This window comes from Garra rufa, chromosome 13 (assembly GCF_049309525.1).
Source record: "Garra rufa chromosome 13, GarRuf1.0, whole genome shotgun sequence".
In the NCBI taxonomy this organism is placed as follows: domain Eukaryota; kingdom Metazoa; phylum Chordata; class Actinopteri; order Cypriniformes; family Cyprinidae; genus Garra; species Garra rufa.
The window spans coordinates 12,115,625-12,134,875 of NC_133373.1; the positions used below are offsets into that span (position 1 = coordinate 12,115,625).

General features: G+C 38.8%; 2 protein-coding genes across 3 annotated transcripts in view; one reads left to right on the forward strand and one right to left on the reverse strand.

The window, feature by feature from the left end:
- The window catches only part of ralgps2 (Ral GEF with PH domain and SH3 binding motif 2), an 86,309-nt gene that overhangs the window by 33,421 nt on the left and 33,637 nt on the right, over nt 1-19,251 (reverse strand). The gene's annotated exons all lie outside the window — the stretch shown is intronic.
- The window catches only part of angptl1a (angiopoietin-like 1a), a 29,189-nt gene that overhangs the window by 1,437 nt on the left and 8,501 nt on the right, over nt 1-19,251 (forward strand). For both annotated transcript variants that reach the window (XM_073816707.1, XM_073816706.1), the window contains exon 2: nt 13,631-14,497. In XM_073816707.1, the coding sequence (XP_073672808.1) occupies nt 13,708-14,497 (790 nt within the window). In that variant the 5' untranslated portion in view covers nt 13,631-13,707. The remainder of the gene's footprint in view (nt 1-13,630; nt 14,498-19,251) is intronic.

Sequence of the window (19,251 nt, forward strand, 5' to 3'; positions counted from 1 at the left end):
AAAAATTTATGTTTCCTCCGAGAGTCATAAAGCTTGCTAAAATCCCCTCGCAGAAAAAGAAGCCTCTCCTGGACGAATTTCCATGTCATTACTCTTCAGAGAACATTCCGTGCTGAAGTGTTGGCACATGGCTCACCTGTAGCACATGTGAAATGTCTTAAATTTCCTTTTTTTGTCTTTCACACTCACTGCATTAATACTGGCATCTTCCTTTGGACAAACAAATTAAACTACTAGAAAGACACTGATGTTAGAAAGACAATGAAATATCTGAACTAAAGAGGTGACCGTCAAATCTGATGCAGAGTAAATAAAGCCCTAGAGCTGTGAATGTTCCTCTGGGTACTGGTGATGAATTTCATCTGTGATGTTTGTGTCATGAACTTCTATAAATGCATCCAGATTCATATTTGTGGCTATTAGCTCATTCATTTGAAAACATTGAATGGAAAATGCAACACATGAACTCTCAAGTATTTTTTTAATGGGGACATAAAATGAAAATCTGACTTTTTCCATGATTCCCTGGTGCATCTACCAACCCAGAAAACATAAAAAGGACAACCCAGTAACTTTGTTTTGTTAAGCCTTTCTCAGCCAATGTGAAAAAACAAGCCGCTCAGATTTCGTTCCCTTTGTGACATAGAGAAGGGATCTTATTATAATATTACCACTCCTTAATCTGCATGTTTACACCCGCTGTGCCGCCATTTTGTTTTTCGTAAGCGATAATGGTGTTCAAGTTTTAACGCCATGGTGAAAGCATGCTAACTGTTCTGTCATTGGCTGCACAGACGAGCACAGAACACTATTTAGAGTCCCAGCCTCAGAGGAGACAAGACAGCAGTGGATTTATTAATTTATTTACTGTATATTACACAGCTGCCACACAAATCTTATATAAACATGCCATTTCTTTCTCAGATGTTTACCTTTACAGACATAACCGACTGTTTTTGCAACTTGTGTGTGATTTTACAGTTTAAGCGCAGTTTAGTTTAGTACTCACATGCCGTGTGACAGCTGCTTTCTGTGCATGTGCTTCGGATTTGTGCGCTCAGAAAACCCTATATCAGAAGTTTAAACTAAAATGGCTTTAAAACACGTGATTTCAGCACAATAGAAATGATATTCGAAACCAAACAGATGTTTTTAGATACAAGCTAAAACAGCAGAGTCCTATTCTAGAAAAGGGGGCAGGGAGCAGGGAGCAGAAGCTCATTTGCATTTAAAGAGACATGCACAAAAACAGCACGTTTCTGCTTCCATACAAAATAGGCATTTCCAAAATTATATAATAAATGATCTGTGGGGTACTTTGAGCTGAAACTTCACAGACACATTCAGACTTGCATTAAAACTTGTAAAAAGGGGCATAAATAGGTCACCTATAAAATCATTTCTGGCAGCAGAATGTTTGGTAGCAGATTCTACAACTAGATTAGCATTTCATTAAAGAAATATTAAAGCGTGTGCACAAATTCCAGCCATGCCAGTTTAGGAAATTCTGAACTTTAATTTTACAAGTTCTTAAAAGATCGAAAAAATAACCTATAAAAAAAATTTGAATGTCGTCTCTGCTAAAGTGATTGCAGAAAATTGAGATTTAATAGACCCTTGCACGTAACACAGATAAAAGCCAACACTGCTGCTCTTTTTAAGAGCGCTCTGTTTATCGTCTTCCTTTCAACAGGTTTAAAATACAAGCATTGCTTGTTCTCATCTGCTCCACTAACGTAATTAGAAACATGTGGAGATGACTTCTGGCTTTTTGGAAATGCACAAACGGTTTCAGGGTTTCAGGCTACCTTCTTTTTCTTTTTCCGTTATTTTAGCAGCCACAATCTTCTCCAAAAATGATGTTCTCTTGACATCTAAACCCAGACTGACCTACAAGTTCATCTGCAACTGCCATGGTCTTAATCACTTGTTCACTAAAACAGAGGCCAATAAAAATTCCAAGTTAAACGAGAGAGAGGGAGTGATTTAGAGATTTGGGAATAAAGTGAATTTTCATTCGCTTTCCCAGACAGGAACAGGTAATGAGTTTCTAGCATCTGCCACTGTTTCTTTGGTAATATGGGGACGTACTTACACGCAACAGATTTGCCGTAAAGGTGAGATCAAGAAAACAGGTTGACTGAGAGTGTAATGTGAACATTTTTATCGGTCACTGACTCTCCTCAACTTTGTTCAATTGCACTGACACTCATGTCATCTCAAATAACTATCCCTCACTGTGAGTGATTGGTTTTCTAGTTGATTTGTCTATGCGTTCAGTGTGATTTATGCTTTCACGGCTGATTTAGCTTTACACAAGCAAACTTAAGAAAATGTTCTGCTCTTACTCTCATGACGTGCGTGCTCCCACAGCAAGTTTTGAGAGAAATTAAGCTTCTGAAGGAGTTTAAAAAGGGCTTGTGGGTGGCAACGCGGACGAAGGCCTGAGCCTTCCAAACCACGTTCAGTGAAAAGCTGCATTTTCTAGGACAAAACAGCTTCTCTCTTTTCTTCAGCTGTGGGCTCCAAAATCAATTAAAGTTCCCACATGCCCAGATCCCACTTCATAAATTCATTACCTCATGCCCTGTTGGTCTCCATTCTGCCAACATTCATTTCCTTGCGACAGAGTTACAAAATGAAACTTAGGGGCATGTTTTCCAGTCTCTTGTGACCTCTTTTACCTCCTACCTTGCTCTTATGCTCTCTTCCCAATTTCTAATTTTGTCAGGACTTCCTCCTGATTGAATAAGAGTGTGTCATATGTTGTCGGTTCCTGTTTTTCTGATCTCAAAATGCTCAGCGACGCTCTAAATTACTACCATGCTGAAAACCAGGGCACGCGTGACGCATTTCTTGTTTGTGTTCGTGTAGTAATCTTGTGTCATGTTGTTCCAATAGCAGAAATTTCACGAACAACAGCAGAATGAGTATTTTTTTCAGACTGTTTACTCTCGAAGCTTCTGATTCCAGCTGTTCTGCCTCTTGCAAACTAACAAATTCATTACAGTCCCTCATTTGTCCCTCTGTCACCCCTAACTGTTGTTCCTCTTTGTTTTTTTTTTCGTTCTCATTATGAAATATTTTTGAAGTGTGTCTATGTGTTTACTCGACTAGCTGCAGTCATCTTGGGAAAGTCTGACAACCAGATGTGTCAAGGCAGTAACAATTTAAACATTTTATTTGTGGACTAATGTTCAGCTATTCTTTTTAATAGTTAACTTTGAACTATTTTTGAATTTTTCAAATCATCAGTCAAAGCTTGGGAAACATTGGTCACAGACACGAACATTTCCGTTAAATTTCACCAAGCTGATTACTCACTGAAAACTTCCACAGATCATGTTTTCATGCCATTTTAAGTCTTATTTTGACCTTAAGTCTTAAGTAGTTATAATTAAGTGAGTGAGTTGTTTACTTTTTAAAATTATTTTTTTCCTTAATGCCTTTATATTGTTCATTCAGACTGACACAAGAGGTGGGATTTAGTCAGTGGGCTCAAGGGAGGTGAGAGAGATGCGCTGGACAATGTTTCTTTAGAAAAACAAGCAATTTTTACACTTTTTTTTAAAAGGGGTCATCAGATGCAAAACTCACTTTTACATGTTGTTTGAACATTAATGTGTGTTGGCAGTTTGTGTACACAACCACAAAGATAAAAATCCACCCAGTGGTATTTTATTAATCTTTAAAAGTAATATCCCCTTTTTAAAATCAGGTCATTCTCAGCTTCTTGCCGGTCTGACGACACACCGACAGAGATAATTGATACCCACGATAATTGATTGACATGAGCGCTTAACCTTAGACCCGCCCTCACCGAGCTGAAACAGTCTGACTCCGATCGCCATTGTGTAGACTCAGTTGCAGGGGAAGACAAGAATGTCTCAGATTGAGCGATTGAGGTGTCCTGTTGTTGGATGTAATAATGAACACAGCAGTCGTCATTTACTCCCAAAATCTGAGCCACTGAAGACGCAGATTAACATTACTTTCGTTTTTGAAAGGAAAGCGCCGATCCCGATCTACATATGCGTCTATGTTCGTGCGAATCATTCGTGATGCAGCTTCACCCACAGCAGAAGTGAGTATAAGGTTTTTTTTATGCATCTTTGCAAATGGCCTCTCTTAATAATGTGCTAGCTAGCAAGTTTCGCAGCTAAACACGGCTAAACGTGGATAAAGTAAACATTACGGCTCGTCATCCCACTGCAGAGAGGGGCGGGGCAAGCAGAGCTCATTAGCATTTAACGGAACATGCAACAGAATAGCTCGCTCTAAAAAGGGTTGATTTTGACAAGGTAAAAAGACTGTTCTTACACTACCATTGAGAAATTTTAAACAAAGTATGTTATAGACTTCTCATTAAGACCCTAAAGAATCATATCAATCATATGTGCATCCAAAGACCCCTTTAAAATGTTATATTTTTGTAATATTGTGTACTACATTTTTTTTTTCTCATCCAATATTTTGGGGAGACGCTGCCTCCCTTAGTTTTATATCAAATAACTAATGTGTTTGTGTGTAAATGTATGTACTAAAACTACAGCCATGGCTGATTGGATGTGCCAGGTAGGATCAGAGTTGTCTGGCTTCTGAGATTGGCTTTTTATGAATCCTCTTTACAACATCACACAAATTCTCGGTTAGAGTCGGGGTTTGTTGTGGACCACCATTCTGCCAATGTAATTGGAGTGTTTTAAATGTAACATCTTGTTGAGTCATGGAACCACAGACTCATCTCTTAAAATTTTATGGAACTGGTCGTTGGGTTGACTAGCTCAGATCTTGTTTCTTTCATAGTTCAGTGATTAATCACATAAACTTAAAATTGGCCGACTTGTACAAACAAACTCATTCATTAGGATGTAAACAGGAAGTAGCCCTGGAACATGATTACAGATTTAGGTAAAGATCAGTCAAAACATGCTTTATTTAAAACCATTCTGTTTGTCTTGGAATTTATTTGCTTTGCAAATAAAATAAAAATCTTTACAAGCTTTTCACGCTCTACATCCTTCCCTGCCGCCTTGTTGATCCCAATGGAGAACAGCGTTTTTAGTCGCTTCGTATCCTTGTCTAAACTTTCCAGCTATAACCTTTTCTCTCATAAAACTGCTCAAACTGACACTGAGCTTTCTGACTAATAAACTTTGCAAGAAAAATATGGGACTTTATGGTCCCAAATCAAAGCTTTCTTAACAACAGTGCAAACACCCTTAAGAAAACACCTTAAATTACCCGCTGGTTTCTAGTTAAACAACTCTCAACTGCCCAATCAAAGTTTGACACGAAACAGCTGACCAAATCCTTTGAAAAAAAAAAAACAAGTAAATGCTGAAATTAATGACACTTGGGACATAAATCCCACAAAAACAAGAGCTCAAACTCTTTTACTCACTTCAGAGGAAGTCACAGCAATGTCATGCCAGACACCACAAGCTGAAATGAAGAGTTGGGCGCTAAGCGAAGAGAGAGGTAATGAGCTAACGACTTGAGCTCAGATCCAACCCCGGCACAGCCAAGGAAAAACTGCTCCTGGTGGCCCACCAAAGCACGCCGCACACACGCAGGCCAGCCAGAAAGCAGCGTTTGCCATAGTGAAATTAGCCACAAGTAACTTTAATTGACTGACTGGATGATTGGATGAACTGACCAGAAATAGTTTGGCTTTTAAAGAGTCTTTTCATCACCTACATGCATATTCAGAAGGTTCCAATGCAGCCAAAGCCATAAATGCAACAGAACAGATGCTGATGTCAGCATCGACCCTATGGTGTGTTATTAAAAAGGCCAGACAAGAAGGGGCCAGTGTGGATTCTTCAGGTTTACATGCTCACACTTACTGTAAAGACATTAAGTACATTCGATGAGATAGTGATCACGTTTAAATGACAAAGATGGAGCAATAAAAAAAGAGTGAAAGAGAAAATTGGCAACGCTGGCTTCCAAGACACAAGTATAAACAAAACTCAGTAGCAATCCCTCTCTCTGAGCTGAGCTTCATGAAAATACTCTTGAGGAATAAAGGATTTTGGCAGCACTCTGTAAAAATACGGAATAAGTGAGACTTTATTACTAAAACAAATGTGTCCAGGCAAATACCCTTCTTCTGCGTATTTTCAAGATGGATAACCAAGAAGACAAAAACAGGACTGAGGAAAAGCCGATTTCTTTGATGAACTATAAAATGAACCCAGGGACCTTGTTTAAGTCAGTTTTGTTTCAATAATGATATTCTATAGGGGTGTTTACACAGTGCGTGTTATTGTGGTCTAAAGGCATTAGAGTGCAATGGAACAGAATGCAGTGCAGAGATATACATTACCGGTCAAAAGTTTGGAAAAATTATTTTAGGCTTTTCTTTTTGTCTCTTCAGCTCTGCAAGGCTGCTTTATTTGATGAAAAATACAGTAAAAAGGCATATTGTGAAACAAGAAAACCAAGAATAATCACGTGACATTGAAATCACAGAAATAATTACATTTAAAACAAATTGTTCTAAATTGTAATAATTTTCTACTGTATTTTTTACTGTATTTTTCGTCTAATAAAAGCAGCCTTGGTGTACATATGAGACTCAAAAACAGTAATAATAATAATAATAAAAAACTCTTTTGACTGGGTGAACTACTTTAACCTTGACTTGTGAAGTAATTAAAAACTTGACACATCGTCTTAAAGGATTAATTCACTTCCAGAATAAAAAAATCCTGATAATTTACCCATCCCCATGTCATCCGTCAAAATGAAAAGAAGGTTTTTGGAGAAAACTTTCCAGGATTTTTCTCCATATAGTGAACTTCCAATGGGAGTCAACAGGTTGAAGGTCCAAATTGGCTCTACATGATCCCAGCCGAAGAAGGGTCTTATTCAGTGAAACAATTAGCCATTTTTCAAAGATTATTTTTTTTTAAATTTAATTAAAAATGTATACACTTTTTAACCACAAATGCTTGTCTTGCACTAGATCGACTTTGGAAAGGTCACACGTGATGTAGGCCGAAGTACTGACCCAGTGTATCCAAAGTAAACATGCAAATAAAGTCAAAAGGCCTTTACAAAAAAACAAAAAACAAAAAAACAACAACAAAAAAAACAACCATGTGGGATGATTTAAAAAAGTTGTGATTGAGCTTTTCACCCTACTCTACCTTTTTGAACTGTACAAAAAGTACACAGAAGAAAGTACACAGACAAAGAACTAACCATGCGTGACCTTTCCAATGTGATTACGTAATGCATTAAGACAGATGTGCATCGCAGAGCTAGTGCAAGACAAGCATTTTTGGTATAAAAAAAAAAAAAAAGTACATTAAGTACAAAAGAATGATTCCTCGGCTGGAATTGTAAAAAGCCTTCTAAAGCTGCAGTGAAACCCCCATTGAAGTCCACTATATGGAGAACACTCCTGAAATGTTTTCCTCAAAAACCTTAATTTCTTTTCATCCTGGATGACCGGGGATAAGCATTTTATCAGGAATTTTTTTCTCTGGAAGTGAACTAAACCTTTAAACTAGGCACTAATGGGATGCTGAAAAAGTTGAAACGTCAGAGACATCTATCGAGTACATATTTTCAAAGAAATACAACCAGCACAGCTGGAAAAAAGGACGTGTTTTGATTTTGCTTTTTAACTGTGCAAAAATGAGCTGACGACTTTGCCTGTTGTGCAACGTCCCGCTACTGTTTCAGTGTCTTGCACAGGAGCAGAATGTCAAGTTATAAGAAGTTTAACTTTTAAAATGTATCACTGATGACTTCTGTGCCATTGAACAGCTAAATTCTTGCTAATGCAGAGAAACCACGGGGATTTAGTTTTTGACAGCCACCATGACTGATGTTAGCACAGTCAAACCCAATGAAAACAAGAGAGCGGATTAAATGTTCATGTGCTACACTGGCCGGTGACATCATAACAGTGATACTGACTTCGTAAAAACACCCGGGGAACCCAGGGGTATCAGAACAGTCTGGAGGCCATTCTGGAGGCTCTGTGAATTATGGCTACTAACATCACATGAAGAGCCAATTGGCTGGAACAGCAGAGGGTCACAGCTGTCCATACAGCACATCAAAGCTACAGAGGATGATGAAATGAATCATGGGAACAGTGAGTTGATTGTATAGACTGTGGAGACGTATGACTCAGAAGGGTGGGGACAGGACAGGGAGCCACTGGGATCACCATAGAGCAGTGGTGGTACTGAGCTCCAGCCAAATGGAGAGCAAAGTTGACAAAAGCCACATGAAACCTAAGCTTGCTAGTTAACTGACTGTCCTAGCTACTGACAACTGTAGTGTGACTGGCAGTCTGTGAGACCTTGGGTCAATTCTGACAGCTCAGAGGAGAAGCAAACCAATGATAATGAAAATTGTTATAACAGCTGACAAAATGCTAATATTTACATTTATTCATTTGGCAGACTCTTATATTTCAAATATACACCTCAAAATACACACAGATTGTGCGTTTCCTGTGAATCGAACCCATGAGCTAGAGGGACTGAAAACTGTTAAATGAGAAATGTTACGCTGTGCTGTCAAATCGATTAATCGCGATTAATCACATTCAAAATAAGTCTGTGTTTACTATATATTTCTTAAATATATACATGTGTGTGTTTGTATTTAGATATACATATAAATGCACACAGTACAAACACAAACTTTTAATTTCGAATGCGATTAATCGATTTGATACCACTATGTTACTCATGAGTTGCTACATGAAAGTGTTAGATTCATTATTTATAGTGAGATGCACATCTTTTGTGTAGCCATGATCAAACACATACCTTGCCTGTCTATTACTATTCATTAGTGATGGTGAAAGGTTGAGAGACTGAGTAATGGAGACAAACGCAGACGTCCATTTTATGGCTGAAGGGAGGGAGAGAAAAATAAGCAAATTAGAAGGTAAGAGTTTTCCTCTCAATCTCTCAGGTTAGCATTCCGAACCACTATGTCCTGAGCCGTTGCGTTTTGGCGTGGACCGACATTCCCACATCTGTTCTGGATATGTTAGCTGCCTATTACTATGCACAAGCCAAAATATTTTGAATTGTTTTTCCTGTGTGATTGTGAAAAATGACAGGAGGGAATCCAGTTGACTTAGTGTCTGTGGATAGTTAAAGATAATTAGGTTGAATAAGTCAGGTCCCTGAAAGTGCGAGCGGAAGAAAGTGATGAAAATAGAGGCGGACACAAATGAAGACAAATCAGCAGGTTTCTGGACTGCAAAAGATCTTCTTTTCCCATGAAGTCAGGTTCAAGGCCAGGTGTCTTGTTTGGCAGACCGGCCAAAAGGACGATTATGTATGCGACCCACTTTTTACACCATAGCCCAGATTTGCCTTAAAGCCATGTCTTACACTCTTCTCACTTTCTAATCTCTTCACTCCACACAGCTTACTTCCCCAAGTCTGTAGCCTGCAGTGTCAAAATGCTCCACCGTGAATGATTAGTTCAGCCATGATTATGCTGTGTTTGACTGTAGCTTTTTCATTTCACTTTATGCTTTGAACGAAAGAGTCAAGTCGTTTTCAAACCTACCTCTAAGCGTTACTGACTACATCCAGTTAGGACCCTCAAACACAAATAGGCTACTGAACAGGCGTGTTTCCTCAAAGGAGGCAAGGGAGGGAGTGCCTCCTCAAAATATTGGATGAGAAAATCATTTGTAGTAAAAGCAAACAAACAAACAAACAAAAAAAAAACAATGCCAATATTACAAAATATAACATTAAAAATTGTATAAATCACTCAGTTTTCGAAAGAAACATTATCCAACAGCAACATCAACAGGTAAAGTTATAACTGGAGTCCGCGTCTCTCTTAGCTCCCCTGAGCCCGTTGAGTTTTAACAGAGAAGGCAATGCCTCCATTACAATAAGTTTGGATATGACTGGTTATTTTTGGCTATGATTGGTTCATGTGGTATTTCCCGCCTCTTGAGTTCATGCGCATTCCGCATTTGCGAATGAACAATATAATGGCGCTAATGGGAAGAATAATTTTTAAAAAAGTATGTAAATGACTCACACACAGATATAACCATCCTTATATGCAAAAAATAAGACTTAAAATGGCATGAAAACATCATCTGTAAGAGTTTTTAGTAAGTAATCAGCTTAGTTACTGACCTGGCTACTTAAAGAAGTAAAAAAAAAAAAATACAGATTCATCAAATATTCCAAAGTCAAATGTTGTACTTCATAGTAACACTCTTAACATTTACATTTATTCATTTGGCAGACGCTTTTATCCAAAGTGACTTACAGTTGAGGAATACAACAAGCGATTCAACATATGGCAATAAACAAGAATTGCCAGCTACACAAAGTTTCCATCATCAAAGCTAGGACAGGAAGTAAATAAATTTTTTAATGAGGATGCAAAGGTCAAATTTTGATTTAGTCTTAGTCATAGTCATTTTGACTAAAATGGCATTTAGTTCTAGTCACATTTTAGTCATCTGAATTGTTTTAGTTTTAGTCAACTAAATGTCAAGATTTTAGTCAACGAAAATTGCAGTAGATTGAGTTGGCTAAAATCTAATGGGTTTATTTACAGTGTAATGCATTTATTAAGCATTTCTCTAAAATGACCAAACTCACTATATAGGTTTGATATTACAGTTTTATCATGATAGTCACCAATTTACACACGCAACATCCCTTTATATTAAAATTAAATTAAATCACTTCTCATAAAGAAACAAGAACATGGTCGTCTTTTCAAAGAAATGCCATATGGATAGGCTAAATATGCATTCTTTATAACAAATTGTTAACCACATTCTTCATTCTTTCAAGCAGACATATGTATTTATATAAATAAATTTATATTAATCTTTATTAGGGTACTAAAGTGATTCAGTCAAGAGCAGTGAGTGATTTTCTGTCTGTTCTTTGTTGGTTGATTAACAACAATGACAGACAATAGCAACTAAATTTGGCTGCTGTCTCTTTAAAACCAAATGCACAAAAATTATTCATCAATGTAATTAAAGGAGTAGTTCACTTCCAAAATAAAAATGTACAAATAATTTACTCACCCCCTTGTCATCCAAGATGTTCATGTCTTTCTTTCTTCAGTCGTAAAGATCTTATGTTTTTCTGAGGAAAACATTTCAGGATTTCTCTCTATATAGTGGACTTCTATGGTGCCCCTGAGTTTGAACTTCCAAAATGCAGTTTAAATGCAGCTTCAAAGGGATCTAAACGATCCCAGCCAAGGAAGAAAGGTCTTATCTAGTAAAATGATTGGTTATTTAAAAAAAAACAAAATGTTCATGACAGTTAGGGTATGTTGAAAAACTCCCATCTTATTTTCTCCTCAACATTAAAATCCTCCTACATCGCTGTTTTACCTCTTTTTGTTTGTTTGATCTTCTTTGCATGTTTACCTTGTAACCACTGGGTCGGTACTTCTGCAGCGATGTAGGACGATTTTGAAGTTGGAGGAGAAAATGAGATGAGAGTTTTTCGACCTACCCTAACTGTCTTGAACTGCAATACACAGAGTTCACGCAGAGCGTTTGAGGTTAAAAAGTATAAAAACTAAAGGTTGTTTTAGAAAATAACCAATCATTTCACTAGATAAGACTCTTCTTCCACAGCTGGGATTGTTTAGAGCCCTTTGAAACTGCATTTAAACTGGTTTTTCAAAGTTTAAACTTTGGGGCACCATAGTAGTCCACTATATGGAGAGAAATCCTGAAATGTTTTTCTCAAAAAAACAATTTCTTTACAACTGAAGAAAGAAAGACATGAACATCTTGGATGACAAGGAGGTGACTACATTTTCTGTAAATTTTTGTTCTGGAAGTGAACTACTCCTTTAACACTGAACTAGATGCTCATGGAAGAGATTCCGTGTCTTGTCAATTGTTTCTTGAAAATGTCAGAAACACATTCTTATAGACAATATAGTGTTCCAATGGAGCTAAAGCAGAGAGATAGTTTCACCTTTGTTATTCACAGCGTGGTGTATGTAGAACTGTACTGTATCTGCAGACACATCTTTGGTCTCGCAGGGCAGATGGCAGAATTGCTGACTGAAATATGTGTCTGTATAAACAGGAAGGGGGACCTGAGAGAGCACATCTAGGTGTTGATAAAAAGCAGAGCTCAGCATGGAGGGAAAGGTGATACGAGGATTAGAGGAGCCTAGCGCAGCTCCTGGAGAGTACCGCTAAGCCAAATACTGAAGACATGCTGGGGTACTCAGAGTGGGAGATTGTTAAATACCGAACCTGTCGAGTAGGATACACAGCAGGATGTCAGAGCACCTAGGAATTTGATCCCCTGAAACCTGGAGAGGGGATGAACGGGGTAGTAAGTTACAGATCAGGAGGTACAAGGTTGGGAGAATGGTTATAGTCCACGCTGAAGATGGGTTTGTGTATAAAATGCCATGGTGATGACATCAGAGGAGTGATGAACTGCTAGTGCAGGATGTGAAGCATCTGGATATGGGCATGTGTTAGTGGAGGATGTAAAGCATCCAATGTGTGTTTGATTTAAGTGTCTGAGACAAGACTGAGTAGCATAGCAGGGTGTCTGAGAGAACAGAAGGGGTAAAGGTTGTACACCATGTTGAACTGCTAATACACATACTTTTCAGGGCAGCATTCCATTAAAACATTGAGTGTACCGGTCTTGTCTGGCGCAATGATAGTTCTTGTGGTTGTCCACCACTGTGGAGATGGCACCAGAACATGCTTGGCATAAAATAACTATTCTTTTAACTTCTTTCACCCTTTTTTTCACTCCTTATTTGTCAGCAATGCAGATTATTTGTCACATCCTCTTTGGCTTAGTGAACAGGAAATTCTTATTGAGGTTAATTCATTCCGTGGCTCTGGTTGACTAAATGGCCTTACTGAGGCAAAGTTTAAAGGCATTAAATCTCCTGCAAGGTGGTGTCCAGTAGAGTAAAACTAAATGCTAAATGTTACTGTAGCTTGCATAAGACAAACACAGGGTTCGTACAAGGTGCTTAAAGAACTTAAATTTGACTGTTTGAAATTTAAGGCAAGGAAAACCCTTAAAAGAGTACTTTCAGAACAAAAATGTACAGATAATGTACCCAATTGTCATCCAAGATGTTCATGTCTCTGTGCCCCCGAGTTTGAACTTCCAAAATGCCGTTTAAATGGAGCTTCATAGGGCTCTAAATGATCCCAACCGAGGAAGAAGGGTCCTATCTAGCGAAGCAATCAGTTATTTTCTAAAAACATTTACAATTGATATACTTTTTAATCTCTACACAGAGTAAACACAGAGCTAGACAAGACGAGCATTTGAGGTTAAAACATATATAAATTGTATTTTTTTTTTTTTTTTTTTTTAGAAAATAACTGATGGTTTTGCTAGATAAGACCCTTTTTTCCTTGGCTGTGATCGTTTAGATCCATTTGAAGCTGCATTTTGGAGTTTCGCAAATCTTTTTTTGAATTTCTTTTTCTTAAACAATGAAAAAGCATCAAACCATAAGTGAGATCTCTGACTGACGTCATTGAAAATCAAAAAGTAGTGCCTGAAAAGTCCTGGAAGTTCATTTTACAGTGCTTTTATGTACATGATTGATGTTTGACAGCTGCTTTTCTTTCTCCTTTTAGGTAAAGCATTGGATTTACCACAAGGGTAAACAAGAAAGAAAACAACAAAAGTAGGTGAGGTGAAAACAGAAGCAAACATGAGAGACGTAACATGGTGCATGGGCATCATGCTCTGCCTCTCCATCTGCTTTTTCGGCAAGAGCCACTCAGGAAACGCACTCATGCATTCTCGACAACGGCGAGCACCCGCTGATGATGCCAAGAAGTGCTCCTACACTTTCCTGGTGCCCCAGCAGAAGATCACAGGGCCGATCTGCGCCTCTGTCACCGGGCCCGAGCCAGACAAAGACCGGGTGACGCGTATGGACATTGCTGATGTGCGGGAGGTCCTATCCAAGCAGCGACGGGAGATTGAGATGCTGCAACTAGTAGCGGACGTGGACGGGAACTTGGTAAATGAGATGAAGCTTCTGCGCAAAGAGTCTCGTAACATGAATTCCCGGGTGACTCAGCTCTACATGCAGTTGCTTCATGAGATCATCCGCAAGAGGGACAACTCCCTGGAACTGGCGCAACTGGAGAACCGTGTGCTGAACGTGACCACGGAGATGCTCCGACTGGCCTCCCGCTACAAAGAACTGGAGCTACGCTTCGCAGGTCTTGCTGCAACAGTTAACAACCAATCTGTGCTCATCGCCGCCCTGGAGGAACGTTGTCTTCGTGGATATGGACGTCAAGATCTGCCTGCAGTTCCACCGCTGGTGCAAGTGGTGCCAGAGAGCATTCCAGCAAACAACAATCGCTTCACCAATGAGATTCAGAGAGACAACAACAACAGAGCCTTTCCTAGAGGATCACGAATGGATGCTCCAACGCCTGACCCACTGGGAATCCCACCACCCCCACAGGGCACCCTTACTTCGGATGGTAAGTGACCAGGGACAAGGGGGTGAATTAATTCTAGAAGATCTTGACAAATGTAGACCTGTCAAGTTTTTACGTTGGTAGTCCAATGTCAGGCTTTCAGGGGAAATGTGGTATCACTCTATGCTCCAATGCCACACAAAATGTTGTGACAGCAACCCAACAGTTATTGCACATGCTCCAGAAGCATAACATAACTGGGGCCTCAATGACCTTGTCCAAAATGTTATCCTCCTACTCTTTGACCATATCTTGGAAACACTGTCTCATAGATTGTTAAATAGTTCTCGGACCAGTATCATTGTGGGTTCTGCAAAGGTTTCCATCAAGGGTGCACAGTGTACACACTCGTGACCACCTTTCTGAAAACTAAAATAACAAATGGGATACTGTACAACTGCTGTGCCACTGAAGGTGTTGCATTTCCCCCCGGTGGCACTACGTGTTTCCAATGAAAGTGGCACCGAGCCCTTATCCTTCTAAAGCATGAACACACAGCCGAGAACAGACTGTATAGTGTTGTAATGCCAAAAGTTACTGAGACAAATCTCAGAATCCTCCATTCCACTCCTGCAGAATCCTCTCTGGCAGCCCATGAAAACAAAATATGAGCTCATGGATTCCTGAGTGCACACGTGAAAACATGCAGCCACACAATCCTCCCGGAAAAATCTGAAGTAGATTAAAGAGGGTCAGAGAAGAGTGAAATGGATGAACTGTTAGTCTAAGCTTGAACTGGGCTTCTGTATGCCTTCATAAATGCATCAAAATGTATCCATCCAGTAACGAGTGATGTTACACATAAGAACAAGAATATGCACAAAATCAAATATGGCCTCCTCAAGCACTTAACCAGCAAAACATTTCTAGTATACAACACTCAGCTTTCCATCTTAAAGGACAAACTGACTTCCAGAATGAAAATTGACAGATAATTTACTCACCTCCTTGTCATCTCATTGATCTCATTGACCCATCTCATTTTCTCCTCCAACTTTAAAATCATTCTACATTGCTGTTTTACCTTTTTTGTAAAGGGTGTTTGATGATCTTTGCACGTTCACTTTGTAAACACTTGGTCAGTACTTCTGCAGCGATGTAGGGTGATTTCAAAGTCGGAGGAGAAAATTAAATGGGAGTTTTTCAACATACCTTAACCGTATTGACCCGGAATGCACAGAGTTCTCACTAGACAAGCTAGACAAGACAAGCATTTAAAGTTAAAATGTATATAAATTGTAATTTATTTTGGAAAATAACCAATCATTTTGCTAGATAAGACCCTTCTTCCTCAGCCCTTTAAATCTGCATTTAAACTGCATTTTGGAAGTTCAAACTCGTGGGCACCATTGAAGTCCACTATATGGAGAAAAATCCTGAAATGTTTGCCTCAAAAAACTTTCTTTATGAATTAAGAAAGAAAGACATGAACATATTGGATGACAAGGGGGTGAGTAAATTATCTGTAACTGAACCTCTCCTCGGTTAACTTTTTAAAGTTTTCTGTCTCTGTTCTTTATTCTTAGAAATATATGGTCCACATTCATGCAGTCATTTTTTAAACCACATCCCCGCAAGACAGATTTTACAGCCATGTAACTGTCAGTAAATACCATATGGCAATACTATAAAACACTTTACTGCACACACACTGGACGACATATGAAACAAAGAGGGAGAATGTGTGTGTGTCTGTATTAGAAATGAAACGTAAGTGCATTGCTTAAAAGAAAAGTCATAAATTTGGTAATTTTAGGCAAAGGCACATAGGCAGCAGCCCTGTTCCAAAACGTCCAAAGCTACCTGGCTTGATACAGCCTACATAGGGAGCTACATTCTAAGGTCACAGAGCCTCATAAACAACTTATTTGAAATGATTTTTGACACTCTCAAATAATTTCAACTGGGATCAGAATGATTCTAAGCTAATGACTCTCAGTGAAATCTTTCAGTGGGCAGCTCACTTGGTTTTGGAAAAAAAAAATCTGACTTATCTCATCACTCAAGCTCCAAGAACACAATGGAAAACATCAACAATTTTCCAATTCTGACTTTGTCAGGAGAAGCACTTGCACTTTGTAAGACCCTACGCCTGGCAGGCTAAATATGCGGACATGTGAGAGTGTAAGATGATGGTTTTGGACTACAGCCTTGTGTGATAAAGTCTTGAGTAGGTGTATAAATATCACAACCACCAACCTCTCCAAACACAACCTTCATTGGTAGCTTTCTCCAACTCCATTTCTCTCCCACATACCCACACTTCATAATAAACAATCTCCAGTGCTTATCCAGCAGATCTTCAGTCTCAACCCAAGACTTAAACAATGATAAAATCTCTATGTTTCTGAAGCAAATGGCTCCAGAGTCCAGCCTCTCATGTGGCCAAGGCAACTCAATAGGGGCCGGTTTTCTCCCGACTGACCGCTAATGAGAGCTCAGCGTAGCCCACTTCACCCAGTACATGGAGAATTACAACCGCAGCTGACCAAAGCAAAACACTCTTATAACCTCTGGGGTTGTACAGTACTACTTTTTTTTTGGCTGATGAAGATGTATCATTACTGAAAAAACAGAAGCTGCTCAGAAAGTAGTCTTGGATGACTCTAAGATGCAGTTTTGTTTGAGGGTCCTCCTGGACTGAAGCAGTGAAAACGCCCACTCCCCCACTCTATCGACGTCTGCTGCTCGAAGCCGCCCGGCACAATGCCTGTCTGTATGTGCTCAATGGCTGTCATTCATGGACAGGCGGTCAGGGCCACACTGGGACCTGGCTGGTTAACGCAGCTGTTTCAGCACAACTAGAGCTACTGAAGATCTTCCTCTCAACGCAGGAAAACTCCTCTTATACAACACACCAACCATACCGTCCAAAAGAGACTTTGGCAGAGGGGAATCTCTCTTTCTCTTTCTTCCTCTCTACATCCCTGGCTCACCCCTATATGACTGATAATGATTTTAGCTTAAGCTCAAAATAAAGAGGAAAAAGAAAAATAAGCGGAAAATAACCAAAGGAAGAGGGAGTCGCACAAGGCCTGAGCTGGTGTCTGGGCATGGTAACTTCATTAGGACAGAGCAGGGTATTTATCTTTAAGCCAAACCTGGAGTGCTGGGAGATCCCTGGGGCAGAGATGACTAGGCCTTAAGACAACAGTGTCTTCACTTCTATATTATGTGTTAAAAATTGCAGGTTTGAACCACGATTGACGTAACCTCAATAGCTACACAATGAAACCATAAACCATCTCATCCAAGATGTTTATGTCTTCATTCTTCAGTCAAAAAAAAAATAAATTTTTTATGAAAACATTCCAGGGTTTTTCTCCATATAGTGGACTCCAATGGGGATCAATGGGTTGAAGGTCCAAATTGCAGTTTTAGCGCAGCTTCAAAAAGTTCTACACGATCCCATCTGAGCAATAAGGGTCTTATCTAGCAAAACAAATGTTTATTTGTTTTTATATTTATATACATATATTTTACCCACAAATGCTCACCTTGCACTAGCTCTGTGATGCACTGCCGTGACTTCCCGCATTATGTAATCACACTGGAAAGGTCACTCGTGGTTAGTTCTTGTCTGTGTGCTTTTGTTCAAAAAGGTAGGGCAGGACGAAAAACTCTTCTCCAACTTCAAAATTGTCCAACATTGTTGTTTTAAGTTTTTTGGTTAAAGGGCGTTTAACTTTGCATTAGTTCAGTACTTCCACCTACGTCATGAGTGACCTTTCCAGCGTGACTGCATAATACATCAAGCTAGTGCAAGATGAGCATTTGTGGTTAAAAAATAAATAAATAAATACAATTTTTTATTGAAACTGCAATTTGGACCATCAACCTACTGATTCCCATTGAAGTCCACTATAATCCTTGAATGTTTTCTTCAAAAACCTTATTTCTTTTCGACTGAAGGAAGAAAGACAAGGATCTTGGATGACATGGGGGTGAGTAAATCATCAGGAAGATTGAATTCTGAAGTGAACTAATCTTTTAATCTTGTTTTTACTGACAAAACGCAGGTTTTTGATATTGTCAATATCAAGAATGAGAAATGCGCACAAGGACGATCATTAAAATATATTAATTGAAAAAAATACCGCTTGATGAAAATATGACAAAATATGGGGAAGGTATTAATGTACAAGCATTTTTTGAAGAAAAATCTAAAAAGGACAATAGTTTCAAAGATTCCAATCGACCCACTTGAGCTGCACAAGTTTAATCATATATACAGTTGAGTCAAAAACTTTAATTCCCCTTTAAGAATCTGCTAAATTAATTATTTTAACAAAATAAGAGGGATCATACAAAATGCATGTTATTGTTTATTTAGTACTGAACTGAATAAGATATTTCAAGAAGAAAATAATAGTTGAATTTAAAAAAAATGACCCCATTCAAAAGTTTACATCCCCTTGATTATTAATATTGTGCTCTTACCTGAATGATCCACAGCTGTTGTTGTTTTTTTTTGTTTAGTGATAGTTGTTCATTAGTTGTTCCCTTGTTTGTCCTGAACAGTTAAACTGCCTGCTGTTGTTCAGAAAACACCTTCAGGTCCCACATATCTTTTGTTTTTCCAGCATTTTTTGTATTTGAACCCTTTCCAACAATGAGTGTATGATTTTGAGATCCTTTTCACACTAAAGACAACTGAGGGACTCATATGCAACTATTACAGAAGATTCAAATGCTCACTGATGCTCCAGAAGGACAAAAAATACATCAAGAGCAGAGGGGTGAAAACTTTTGAATAA